Source organism: Acipenser ruthenus, chromosome 1 (genome assembly GCF_902713425.1).
Source record: "Acipenser ruthenus chromosome 1, fAciRut3.2 maternal haplotype, whole genome shotgun sequence".
In the NCBI taxonomy this organism is placed as follows: domain Eukaryota; kingdom Metazoa; phylum Chordata; class Actinopteri; order Acipenseriformes; family Acipenseridae; genus Acipenser; species Acipenser ruthenus.
In genome coordinates, this window is record NC_081189.1 from 31,318,046 (window position 1) to 31,332,614 (window position 14,569).

A 14,569-nucleotide genomic window follows, 5' to 3' on the forward strand; every position below is an offset into this window, starting at 1 on the left:
TTCATTGGAATTCATGACGTAAATTCCACCATACTGAAACAGTCCGCCTCCTATTTTGCCGTCTTAATACTGCATGTACGAAAATACTCTTTTTGACGTTTATATCCAGTTGCGGAGTAATTTTTAATTGAAAACAAAGCAGCTGTTATCGAAAAAGGGGGAACAAAATTAGCTGTTGTTTCTCACGCCCATGTCAGACAGGCTTGAGGCGCCCGACGCGTGTTGGGTGGCAGCTGTAGGACCCCGCCTGGTTGGAGACGGAGAGAAAGAGAGAAAGGCAGAAACCGGTACAGCGCCTGTCTGTTACCGTTTATTTTTTTATTATCATCACCACCATCAGTATCCCGGTGGTTTACAACAAAGGGAACGGTTGGGAGTGACCGAGAACGCCTGTGTGGATATTCATCTGTTCATTTCTAGTGCTGTGTTGAAACCGAAGGTTTTTTTGTTTTGTTTTTATTAACTTACATTTATTGGGGACTATCGCGGCGATTCATGATGAATACCCTAGATTCGGTGGATCGGGTCGAGTTGTGCGATAGTCTGATGACATGGGTGAGTTTCCTTTCTGCTATCATCACATCTGATCTACTTATACAATGTAATTTAAAATACGTTTCCCAATCGGCTCGTTGCTGATCTGTATAGCCGGAATGACCATGTCTTTTCCTGACAGCTGATGTCATAAGAGCCTCTAAAGGGTGCTGTCCTAATATATACAACTATTATACTAACCACACTGTACTTTAAACCGGCAGATTTTGATTAGCAGCCTGTCCCAGGTCATTACTGACACTGTTCAGATGAACTCCCCCCGACTGAAGACTGAAGTTATAGACCAGTTCAGTTAATTGAGTCTGTAGACTACAATCATACTAGGAAAGCCACGTAGAACTGTCTGCGTGTTTGTGCTGCAGTGATCCGTCGCAGCCTTTTATTTTAATCACTCAGTTTTAAGGGCACCACTATCCAAAAAAAGTTGCAAAGCGAAATGGATAGGGTTACTATTGTACTGTGATCTGAGCGGCCCAGGATGTCTGATTCGGTTGATGTTGCAAGCTTGACAGCCGGTTGATTTAAGTGTACTCCACCCTTGTTAGATACGGTGCATTGCTAGACATAACATGTATTTGTTGTTTCAAGTCAAAAATTGTTTTTTCTTTCTTTTAATAATAATAAAGTGTAATTTACATCAGGGCCGCCGGGATATGATTTTAAATGCTTCTACTTTATACAATATCACCTCAAATGCTGCTTTATGTGTGTCTTTTATTAAAGTAATAACTAGAAATGTATCACTGAATATCATTTCACCAAGTCCGTTGCTTTGTAAAGACAGACGTTTCTCCCATACTGTTGTCATACATGTATACATTATTTTGGTGTATACTTTGGCATTTCAATTGTTTTTTTAAAGGGGATACCAGTAGTTAGCAGTTTATATGTATGCTGTGAAGTTCATGGTACCTGGACTTGTAGGGTGTGAACCTGCTCTTCACTTGGTATTCCTGGAAACATTCCCATATTCCCCACAGAGTACATTTTAGTGCAGCAGTGTGTGTTATTCAATCAGCTGGTCATTGGTAGTGAGATGCCACCTGATTTGATACTGTATCACATGGCATATTGTTCTTGTGCTATTTCAGATTGATGGAGCTTCTGTTTTGTTCAGACTTGCTCTCAAAATGTATATATAATTTACTCTGTGTGATGGTTGTAGATCATACACAGGTGTGATGATGTCACTGCAGACAGTGGAGCATGTGCTAAATTATGGTGTTGCATTGCCTTTTCTTTGGCTGACAAGTAAACTGTGCAGCAACAAATTCAGTCAAGTGAGCTTCAACTTTTTCTTAAATGAAATACCTGATGTGTTTAGTTCTCTAACAATATGTGTAACTTGAAGTATGAAATGGTGCTTTTATGGCATCAGCTGCTTTGGTATCCTTCTGTAGCAGAATGTTTAGAGAGAAAAGACTGTGGTACGGTTAATCTACAGTAAAACTTGAAACTTCCACACGAGCACCAGTTAAATTGTGAAGTGAAGGAACACATTACTGTCCTGTTTACTACTAGAAATGGCTTATTAGTGTGGGAACATTTACAAAGAGCAGTGATTCTTTAACTACATGACATTAGGCTAATGAAGAAAAATGTTCTAATGCATTAATGATGTCCCCATTTAGAACGATTGATCATATTTGATTCCAATGCATCCTTCCAGGAGATGACCTCTGTATCTGTTTAGAAGGAATCACAGATGTTTATTTTTGGTTTTTTGTGTGCGTCCACAATGTGATGTTAGCTGCCAAGAAAGGGAGTCATTGGTTGTCACTTAACTGCTTTTATTTATTTAAAATATCTGACATACAGTAACTACAGCTTCTCAATCACGATGATATCCTGTCAGCAACAGTGTTACTGTTATGTACTGTAGACAACTAAACAGGACACTTAAGGACATAACTTACTGTACAAGGTTCAAAACAAAAACAATGTAGTCTAAAAAGTTCAGTGGATTGAGGAGAATTCCAAGACTTATGTTAAAAGGCTAAATGACATGATATTAAAAATTAAAATGACCTAATACAATTGACAAGTTAAACTGCTGTAGGTCAAGGTCACAACTCATTTCAGTTTTAACCCACCACTGATTTTATCCTGTTACCTTCTGTAACTATTGCATACCTTTGCATTTGAACCCTTATGAACTGCTGTTACCAGGTCGCATGGAAAATAGCTGTCGGAAACTTTCTTTGTGGCCAGTTGTTTTATGAGCATCCCATGTTCTAAATTATAACAGTCGGTCACAATTTCAAAATGTCATCATTTTGTGTTGCTGCTTGACATATAGCACTAAGCTGTTAATAAGAGAGGGAACATATCTGTGCTTTTGATATACAGGTAAGCAGGGACAACCCACATTTTTGCTTCTGTTAAACAGGTTTCAAAGTACTGTCCATATTATAAAGTTTGAAACTTTCAAGCATACAGTAAGTGGTATTAAACAATCCAAGCATGATGGTGAAAATGGCACACGCTGTTAAAGTTGTAAAATGAAACTAAGAACTTGTTAATTTTTTTTATTACTTTTTTTTTTTTTTTACTGTCAGCTAATACAGTACCTTCATCATAGTACTCGTACATTCCTGATTTCTTTTTTACTGGGACTGTGTGTGTATGTATGTGTATGTGTGTGTGTGTATATATATATATATATATATATATATATATATATATATATATATATATATACAAATAGTCCATATATAGCCATTATTGAAAAATGGGTCCTCCAATTCATTCCCAAATATGTGTATACGTGTCAATAGAGGAGCGTGGCTGGATCACTCCCCATGCATGTGTCAGTAGAGGAGCGTGGCTGGATCACTCCCCATGCATGTGTCAGTAGAGGAGCGTGGCTGGATCACTCCCCATGCATGTGTCAATAGAGGAGCGTGGCTGGATCACTCCCCATGCATGTGTCAATAGAGGAGCATGGCTGGATCACTCCCCATGCATGTGTCAGTAGAGGAGCGTGGCTGGATCACTCCCCATGCATGTGTCAATAGAGGAGCGTGGCTGGATCACTCCCCATGCATGTGTCAATAGAGGAGCGTGGCTGGATCACTCCCCATGCATGTGTCAATAGAGGAGAGTGGCTGGATCACTCCCCATGCATGTGTCAATTATTATTATTATTATTTATTTCTTAGCAGACGCCCTTATCCAGGGCGACTTACAATTTTAACAAGATATCACATTATACATTATTTCACATTATACAGATATCACATTATTTTTACATACAATTACCCATTTATACAGTTGGGTTTTTACTGGAGCAATCTAGGTAAAGTACCTTGCTCAAGGGTACAACAGCAGTGTCCCCCACTGGGGATTGAACCCACAACCCTCCAGTCAAGAGTCCAGAGCCCTAACCACTACTCCACACTGCTGCTGTCAATAGAGGAGCGTGGCTGGATCAACCCTCATGCTTATACAAAGCCTATTGGGATTGGTGGTGAAAACAGACATCCTAAATACAGACATGTTAACCTCTTTCCACTCAACTGTAAACCCTCCTGGGCCTAATTTAAAGAAACACGACACTACCATGATGTATTGTATTTAAATTGATATGCAGTATTCATTATTGGTTTACTGTAACAAACAAATAATTGGCTGTTGCAATTGTTAGTTATGACAAATAAAGCATTTTATTTGGGATCATTTTACCAAAGTAGACACTAAAACAGTAAAATTCACACTTTGCAATAAAAGACTGAGCTACATGAACAGCACAGGGACAATAATCGCCAATTACTGTATGATACAGGCATGTATCCACCTACCTTCAGAGAGAGGCCTCGCCGCAAGCCTTGGGCTCTGTTGACTGCAAGACTTTTACGCTGGACGCTAATGCTTTGACGCAACGCGCATGATGTAAAAGGACCTTGAGAGTATGCCTTGCAGAAGCAGCACAAGTACCGGTAAATCAGCTTGCTTCACCAAATGCACTCCACCAAGGAGCCAATAACAAACCTAACAGCTGAAATGATGAATAACAAACCTAACAGTAGAAATGATCACTAAAGATACATTGACTACCAGCACTGTTGGAGGACAGCGTTAAATCGAGTTATACAAAAACAACAACAAAAAAAGACAAGTTTTGTAGTTTGAACTTGTTCTGTTACAATGATGACATTTAGTTTATGACATTCAATGCTTTAACATCTACTGTGTCCTACATTATTATAAGACTTGATGTCCAGTAGCAGAATGTATACCAGGACCGGGAGGTAGTGCTGTATTTAATATGATATGTTCCTTAATGTAAACATGTATTTGTATTTTATAGTTGTCTGATGAACACATCATTTATTCACTCACTGTAATCTCTACATTTTTACGTTGCCTTTAATTGCTGTTTGGAAATGATGCAGAAGTTGGGCTTTATGCATACTGTACAGTGGCACGGTGATGAAACGTATAACAGGGAATCTGTTTAATCGTTTAATAAATTCTGCGTATACAATCATTAAAATATATACGGAAATGCCCATCCCTGCTTTAAATGTTAAACAATAAACAATAATAAAAAATACAAACAAAATAGTATTTTACTTTACTACCGTTTTACCGAAAATGTATCTTGCATTAATTTTTTTTTTACATTTGAATATTGTATGTGAAATTAAAAATGTGAAATAAATACAAAATCTGAATATCTGCATTGCTATTCTTTTTCATTGAAAGTGTATATATAGTATGATAGAGTAGTTTAAATAATAAACATCCACAAAATGTTTAGCCTAAATGTGTAATCTATGTAACGTAAATTTACAGCCCGAGTTTTTCTAGTGTCTATACTTTGTAGAAGGTGCTACACAATTATAATGTAATCTCTGTGGTATTGGGCATATACATTTGGGTTTATTATATCATATTTAACAATCTGAAAAGAGACTTCAGGATACTAAAGGAATTGTATCAGAGCTGAGGCTCTATGATCAGTAGATCCTGGGTGTGACCCTGGGTAATGCCATTTGACCTCCTTAGGCCTGATCCTGTATACTGGTTTACTTTGAACCAGTAAAACGTCCTGCTAGTCTGCATCCTGTTAACTGTTGGGGAAATACTGTAAAACAAGGAGGATGCGCTCCAGAGTCAGTAGAAGGTTCTGTTGCTTGACCTGGGGGTAATCCAACCCTAGGGAAAAATGTGGCCTGGCTGTGCATGTGTGCAAATCCATGACAGATCAAGTCTAAGGTTTCCAAATACAGAAATGTTATCCCAGTATATCATATTATTTGGATATACTTCGGCAAGTAGGTTTTATTCAGAATGTCTTGAAGAAAATAAAAACCCTGCTTTTTAACTGGCTCAGGCGTTTCAGATTGTTGACAATCAATGAGGTGGTCTGTTTGGTGCACGACTCATGTGTTTTTCTGCTGCCACTCAAATCAATAAAAAGAGGCCTACACTCCCTGAAGTTTTATAACCTACAGTAGAGAAATACAGTTGAGCTCTCACTTGCACCGTTAAGGCCTCTACACACCAGACACGATGCGATTTTCCATCGGGCGACAAGATACTTTTGCAGCGACATGACCACACACACCCGAAGTGACACAGATGCGATGTGACAGGTTTGGAAACTGTCAGATCTGCAAAACTATTAAAATTGCTATTGACAAAACTATGATCAAGACTGGTATTCGTCAACATGATTTGGAAATTATGAGTGTCTTCTCTAATGGTATTTCAACATATTATGGCAGTAAATCATACATACCAGGCTTCGAAATGCACTTATTATCTTTCATCTCTGTATCTTTATCATTGCGATGATCCTTGTCATAAAGCTCTGAGTATTTTTCAATGGGAAGTATTATTTTTTCCCCTGTCATTTTGGATTCTGCTTCACCCTGGTGGACACCGTTCATTGAAGCTCTTCTCTGATTGTTCAGTTCCCTAGTTGTCCCTGCATCGCCTGCCATGTCGCCTGTGGTGTGAAAGATACTTATCAAAATGCTGGCTCTATTAATTTTATCGCATTGCATATGGTGTAGAGTTATTCATTTCATTGAAAAGTCCTTGTTTGAATGTTTTCAGCAGTGATGGGATCTGACACTAATATTTACTGTAAATACATTGAGTATATTGCACCCAATACAGTATGTTTTAAGTGGGACATAATATGTTGGTGAAAAAAGAATGGCCTTTTTATTACAAACTTGAATCATAACACATTCCTGTTTGTGTTCAGAATGCACCCCAGTGACATACTCGGTATTTCTAACATACTTTTCATGGGTGATATCCTGGGTTGTGGAGAAATGTGCACTAGAGTAAAACATAGGCCTAACTGCTGGAAGAATGTGTTTTTCTAGTGTAGTAACGCACCAGGTCAAAGTTAAGTATTTTTGGTTGTTCTTTATTCCTTCCTTTGGTTTTATTGTAAATGTAAACTGCTGATCAAGTAGAAATGTTGTTTTCATTCAGGTAAAATCCTGTATTTTGTAGTTTTGTGATTTGTAATTGTGTTGGTAATGCACACTGTATCTGTACAAAATAGAAGAAAATATCAGCCCACTTTTTGGTTACCCAATCTACTGTATAGTATATTTACCAAAATGCTTCATTCAGTCATTTACTTGCTGTCTGGCTGAAACCTCCAGTGCAACATGTGTACTGTAGTTTAGTTTATGCATTTAAACAGTAGTAGTAATTGCAGATATTCTGGTTTAGTAATAAAGATGCATTGACTATTGCTTATGTCATTGTGTTAGGGTATTGTGGGTTGTAAAGAGGATATCAGCACTGTTTTTGTATTTGTACTGTATTTATTTGTTTATTGGAAAATGTGAAATATGCCTCTCGTTTTGAGTGTGGGCTTTTTTGTTTCATTAACAATTTTTTTTTAACTAATTTAGAGAATTGCATTATTTATTTATTTTATTTTATTTATTTTAAACCTTAGTTAGCATTAGTAATGTAATTTTACCAAAAACAAATGACGTATAGAATACGCACACACACAGTCAAATTGGGTACTGTAGCACATGCGAGTGTGTGCTGGGAGGGAATCAATGTAACTTTTCAGGACCAAGCATTTTTCAGTTGGATGCTGCCACAGGACCAAGCCTTTTTCAGTGGGATGCTGCCCCAGGACCAAGCCTTTTTCCGTGGGATGCTGCCCCAGGACCAGGTGTTTTTTGGCTGTATCAGACTCTTTCTATAAAAATTCACTAAAAATATTTTCTTTACAGCAGCATCTTGGAAATGATGTACTTTTTTTCAGAACACTCTGGGGAACATTATAAAGTACTTCATAAACCATACTCTGCTTAATTAGATACATGTATAAAAATGTGTTATTCTATGACCCGAGGGACCTTACAATACTTCCTGAAAGTTTTGTTGAAAGATTCAGATTTTTGGGCAAATTAGTAGACATTGTTTCACCTGAGTGATTATAACTACAGTATAATATCTTTTGGTTGTCAAGACTATGTATAGTAAAGGTGCTGTTCTTCAATAGCTCCCAAGTGTTGAGAAGCTTCCTTCAGAGAATCAAAACAAAACAAAACAAAACAAAAAAACGCCATATTTGAGTAATTTTAAATAACGACTAAGATGATTGCAAATTACATAAAAACGACACGGGGAACAGTTTATAAAAAAAAAAAAAAAAAAAAAAAAAAACAGTACCAAATTACATACAGAAACCATGGTCTTTTTTTTCATTATTTCCACTCAATGTGAATTTTCATTATGTATCTTGTGTTTGTATCCACACCAATGCTCTCTCTTTAACCCACGGCAATTAACATTTGTTCTGTTCCATCATTTTGCCATGCAGCCTGTTTCTTGCCTTCCTTTGCTATAATCGTGGTAAGTGAAAGATTGTTCAAGGGTGTTCTTTAATCTTATTATCTAGTCATGTGATAATAGGAATCACAAGGCTGGAGAGGCAGGCAGCATGCTGATTGCTGTGTCTGTGATACATGTGTAGTGTGCTTGGTGCAACTGTTCAACTCCATGTGGTTGGTCCCAGAGAAAAACAAACCTCTAAACCTCTAAGTCTTCTGGGACCTATAGGACGTTTCATTTACTAGTCTAGCAAAATTCAAGAATAAAACTGAAAACATTTCGGGAGCACCCAATATGATGCATGGGGGTCTGGAACCAACTCCCCAGTAATGTTGTTGAAGCTGACACTCTGGGATCCTTCAAGAAGCTGCTTGATGAGATTCTGGGATCAATAAGCTACTAACAACCAAATGAGCAAGATGGGCTCTTGTAAACTTTCTTAAGTTCTTATGAGACAGGATATTTGTCTTCAGTACTTAACACAACTGTACAATGATTTGGATGTGAACTAGTTTCTTTCATTCAAAACCACTTTCTTTAACTTTTATAAGTGACCAAATTAATCCTGACATCGATATGTTGATAGTCAAGTACATCTCCCCAGCTTAATTAAATGTCTGCCTGTGGAACGCACCGAGTTGATCCTAACAAGAGGAGACTTGACCTATATTTGAGGTACTGTAGACATCCCCACCGTCCAACTGAGTAAGCATAATGGACTGGAAAAAAAAACTGAAGGGTTGCAAGGTTCCCTGGCAGAGATTTATTTCTGTTTTGCCTTAGGTGTAATCGGCCTGTCTGAAAATGTATTTAATAATAGTCACCAAGACTTGAAGGCTTTTAAGAAAAATAAAATTGCTGTACTTCCATTCAGTGTGAAGGCAGCTTACTAGAATTGTTCTCTGTGATTCTATTTAGGCTACACTGTAATTCACAAGGAGATTGGGTCCATTATTTTAGATGAGGAACAAATTACAAATTTTCTGTACTGTACTTTGGGATTTAAGTGGCCAAGAGAAGGAAATAACTACCTCCTGGGTACAGTAACTGAGATGAGTGAAGATTGGTTTGAAGAGCATGTGTGCTCCAAGGCAAGTGACATCTTAATGGGTTATAAACCCATGTGAAGAAGAGAGTATAGTTTGTGTCACTGTGTGACAGGTTGTAGGTTTCTTTTTAGCCTCTTCTTCTCAGAGAGATACAAAAAGCAGTGTTTTGTTGAATTTATGCCAGTGGAGACTGTATAGTACAGATGCAGTAATTCTTGACTTTTTTCGATAACCAGTCTAGTGATACAGGGCTAGAAGTTAACTTTTTAAGGTAGTAGTGAGGAATTGCTACCTGCCTGGGAAGTAGGTAGCATAATTGTCTTATTCAGTAGCGGTTTATTTGACTAATAATTATATATAAAAACAATTTTAAAAAATAAACATTTATTTAAATCGGAAAGTATTTATTGAAACCACCTTGCGCTCAACTAATGGAACTAATGCAATTCCTTGTCGAAATGTATTTTGTTTTCTCTACAAGAATGCAACCATATCTGTCATCTAAGCATTTGATACGTCATCAGTACAGTTAAACAGGTTATGTTCCATCGGTGCAAATTAAGTGGTATGAAGTTATCCTCTGATCTGTCTTCAGCTGTTGACTGAGATTTCGGTAACTAACAAATCATAAAGACAGCGATTTAAAAAAATAAAAATAAAATAAAAACAAGTAGTGTGTGCCACATTATTGTTGAATCCTGCATTGTATGACCTTATAAAGTATAAGGTTACAACCACAACTGAGCTGTTTTGAAAATGAATGCTAATTCCACCACGGTACCGCTACATTTAAAAGATTCACCAGTTAAACAGGAGAAGTACTCAAGGTAGTGAATCTATTATAAAAAGAAAACAGATAGATAAATTAATTCATCTCAAGATTGTATTTTGTCTGTTATTCATACTGATAAAACAAGGACGACTATTTGCTTCTTAATCAGAATTTTGTAAAGTAATAATTATCTGCCTGTTATGTGTTCATTTTTAGCGTGGGGGAGTTAACATTATAACAAAACCGGAGCTGCCATTCTCCATGACAGATTAAATTAGCATTTTATAGACACTGAATAAACAGTAAAATTCATTCATTATGCTTCTTTTTGAACATTCACTTACTGTAAGATACAGTACTTTCAATGACTTCAGGGTGGCTTCTATTTATCTATAGCCAAGCAGACTGAATGTTAACACATCTTAAATTCCATTACATAACTCCTGGCAGTCACAGCAGGAGAATGGTTCTCTCCACTAGCCCTTTTCTGGAGGCGAGATTACAATGATGTGACATGAAACGGCTGTTTTACTGACTACAATCTTATTGTCGGATACAGTGCTTAAAATACAGTAGTAGATTACAGTATACATCCAGGCTAATACTCTTCAAAAATGCATTATGGGGGATGTAAGTATAAGCAAGTGCAAATAATCACGCAAAATTAAAATTGTATTGCAGCCAGGCAATTACTTTGCATTACGCCCTATGTAAGCTTAAGAGCAATGCAAATTACTCAACACGCACAAGTAATGTTCCGCAATTACGATAATGAGGGTCTCAGAGAGTGCATCGGTCTATTTAGCGGCCGCATTTGCAGAGTTAGCAGTACAGAGAGCAGTAGTCGCTGTATGCCATTTGTGGAGCTCAAAAATAGGAAGCAATAGGAAGTCTTTCTGGCGCACCGGGGTGGGGGGGGAGTTTGAGGTTTTCTGAGAAGGAGCTGAGAGTCAGCATGAAACAGAGTTATTTGAAAAAGCCTCAACCAACAAGTATCCTTAGGAAATTATATGTATTGGCCTGCCTTTTTCAGCATGACATAATGGTTTGCACCTTGTAAGAAGAGGTGTAAAGTTTTTGGAGTGTCAGTAAATGCCTAAGTGCAAGGCAAAATGCTTACATCACATTATAATGTTTGCACCCGCATAGTATCCAGATCCTGCCCAATTCCATGCTCTTTTCTTCATGTGAATGCATTTCAATATAATTTTAATGGATTAATGATGGCAAAGTCCAAATTCGATAGCGGGTGCAGATTGCCAGGTTAACACCGTTCTTTACATACGCCGCATTAGTGACCAGTAAAATCAGACTTTATGGCTGCTAAACACAGTTTACAGTTTTGCACCCACAAATCACTTTGCGCGTATCCTTACATCACCCCCTATTTGTATAAAAGAGGGGTTTATGTGCTTAGTTTAATTTTACTGCCCACTGAGAACAGTAGCACATTGCTTTTCCTGCATTTTAATTACTGAAAAATGCCAATTTGTTCATAAATCCCTATTTACAGCAGGACTCTCCAAAACTCCCATTGAGGCTCTAGGACTCTCAACTAAAAAAAAACTGAAGGTCCCAGGGGAAATTTTGGGGGTCTGTGGCAATGTGCCCCACCCCTGTGTGTATTTTTGTGTTTTATGTTGTATGTAGTGTGTAAATGTTGATGTATAGATGTAGGTACATGGGATATAATGTGGGTAATGAGAACGAGTATTTAAAATGTATAATTGTATTTAGGCACTGGGATTGCACTATGCACTATCACTTCACGTGCATTTAAAGTATTTAATAATATGCGCGCACAAGGTTGCACATAATTAATTCACGTGCTGGGATTCAAGTGAATAATTAATTAGTAATTGAATCCCGGCACAACATATAGATGCACGTTTCACTCTCGGTGAGTGGAGAATGGGTGTGGAGAAGGAGAAAAAATAAAGTTTCTTTGACTCACCGTGTTTGTTTGTCTGTTCGTGCACTGTTTTGTCGTTTTGTTCGTCTATTTATTTTGGCCCAAAGTGCCGTGTGCGGTTTTTGTTTAAAACCTTTTATTTTGTTCATTATTAAACGCGCAACAGCGCAATTCACATTTCACTTTGCAATACTGTGTGTTTCTTCCGGGTCTGACGTCACCACTACAGCCTGCTTGTCACAGGGTCCCAGTGAAAATGTTGGACACAATAAAGTACAAAGTCTTAATGTTATGGTACATCTTTTGTTTTTTTAAATTTATGAAAGTTTTGTCCATTTTTAACAATAAGAAACAAACACTAAAAGCCACACATTTTTTTTCTGTCTAAAAGAGCAAAAAGGCGAAAGAATCCACATAAGCAAAATGCTGTGAAGATCAAAGGACAACCAACCATTCTACTCAACCAGGCACCCCCCACTGCTCTTAATGTTAAAGGAGACCAAATGCTCCAGAAGTTCAGAACCTATCAGGTTTTTAAATTTATGAATCATAATTCATGTTTTGGTCTCACCTTCTATTTTTCTACCGAGTTCCCCAAACGAACTAACTTGCTTATTCAATATTGCAAAGTATGCGTGCTCTGCTCAGAACACTAAGCTATAGGTAAGTGGGAAGTGAAGTCCTGCTTTTGTTTCATTTCTTCAAACTGGATAACACAATTCATATCAGACTTAACTCGAGGGGAGCAATTTTTTTTGTAACATATTTCATACGATCGGCTAGTAGAAGGGAGATTTAAATGACCGTGTGCACATCGTCGAACTACCATTAATTCTGCCAAGAATTGACAAGCAACAAGTAGACCCTTAAACTTAGCAGTATTACTATAGTACAGCAAAAAAAAATCAATGAAACTTCTGAACCATTTATTTCTGTCAGCAGCCATTAACATTGTTCAAACACAATTGTTTATGCTTTGGAAGCAGTTAGTAAGAAAGCCTGAAATGGATTTCTGCAAAACAAGCAACTGTACACGGACGGTTACATGAAAGGGGCGCAACTCATTATAGGTTCAGTCCTCAGTCCGCTCTGATCCAAGTATTCCCAGGTCCATGTTTTCCAGTTCTCCACAGCAGGAGCTACAACAAGGAGTATAAGCTTTCTAACATCCTGAAGCATGAACCTCTTGCAATGCTACTGCATTACCTGCATGATTTTAAATAATGATAATGATGATAATAATAATGATAATAATAATAATAATAATCCTCCATGGCGCTGCCCATGTCAGGCAGACACACGCTTTCTGGGGACACAGACAATGCAAACGTGAGAGACCCGACAAACCCTGTGTGCGTAAAGGACGCGTCCCCAAGAGCCTTGTACAGTATTTGAAAACTGACAATAAAACCTAATGCAAGAAGGGGGGTTACTTACCTACAGCAGTACCAGAACAACTCCAAATGTAAAATAGAGCAGCAGCATTTATACAGATCAATGGAGATTTGAAACGTAAACACCAACATCGGGCTCTCTTCACAAAAATCCTATATTGTCATATTTGAAAATGTTCTAGACTCCAGTAAATTATAGTTAGGCCGCTATATGTTTTTTGTAACTGTTTGGGATATAATGAATATCTGCACTAGGTGGCCCTTGGTTTAGCGCAAAAAAAGACCAAGTTGAACCACCTTCTTTTTTTTTTTTTCTTCTCCAACACACAATGGAAATCAATATTCTTTGCTTGGCTAATTGGTTGTAGGCCTATTCATTGCCATTAGGGATGAAAGTGCAGCACGCAGCCAGGGCCAGGGGCTGCCTCTAATCCTCTACAGAATGGGGTTGTACAGCAACTTGAGAGCACATTCAGGGGTGCAAATTTTTTTAAAGGTTTAGCATCAGAGAGCCTACTAGTGCTAAATTATCACAGAATAGTCCACAACAACAATAAAAGGTACAAAGAAACCTATTTGAAATACAGACTTAAACTAGGGAAAACCTAATTCACAAATCTGTTTTGCTAGTTCCATCTCTAATCGTTACTCCCACAATCACCCACAATGTAATCATTACTCGCCCCCTAAGCATGGCGTATAAACATAAACTTTTTTTGTACTCTTACACAGTGTGACAAAACAGGCAGTTAAATAAAATAAAACATAATAAAAAATAATAATAAAAAAATAAATAATAAAAAAATAAATTAATAATAATAATAATAATAATAATAATAATAATAATAATAATAATAATAATAACACAACTTTGCAATTATGTATTAATGATTAGGGAATGTATATTCATTTTAATACAAGACACTTATAAAATTAAAATACAAATTTAAACTTGTATAAATGTGCACTTAATGTGCTCAATCCTGGAAGAGCAGCAACAGTACTAACATTCAATGCCAACTCCACCACAGTTGTGCAAGAAACAGACAATTCGGTGCTT

At 37.3% G+C, this 14,569-nt stretch overlaps 1 protein-coding gene across 7 annotated transcripts in view; it reads left to right on the forward strand.

Moving 5' to 3' along the window:
• The first annotated feature begins 86 nt into the window (after positions 1 to 86).
• The window catches only part of LOC117421161 (protein Hook homolog 3), a 63,922-nt gene continuing 49,439 nt past the window's right edge, over positions 87 to 14,569 (forward strand). For 2 of the 7 annotated variants that reach the window (XM_059023576.1, XM_059023593.1), the window contains exon 1: positions 88 to 555. In XM_059023576.1, coding sequence (XP_058879559.1) covers positions 496 to 555 — 60 coding nt within the window. In that variant the 5' untranslated portion in view covers positions 88 to 495. Of the gene's footprint in view, positions 556 to 14,569 lie in introns of all 7 variants that reach the window. The other 5 variants (XM_059023587.1, XM_059023578.1, XM_059023584.1 and 2 more) reach the window with 5 other exon arrangements.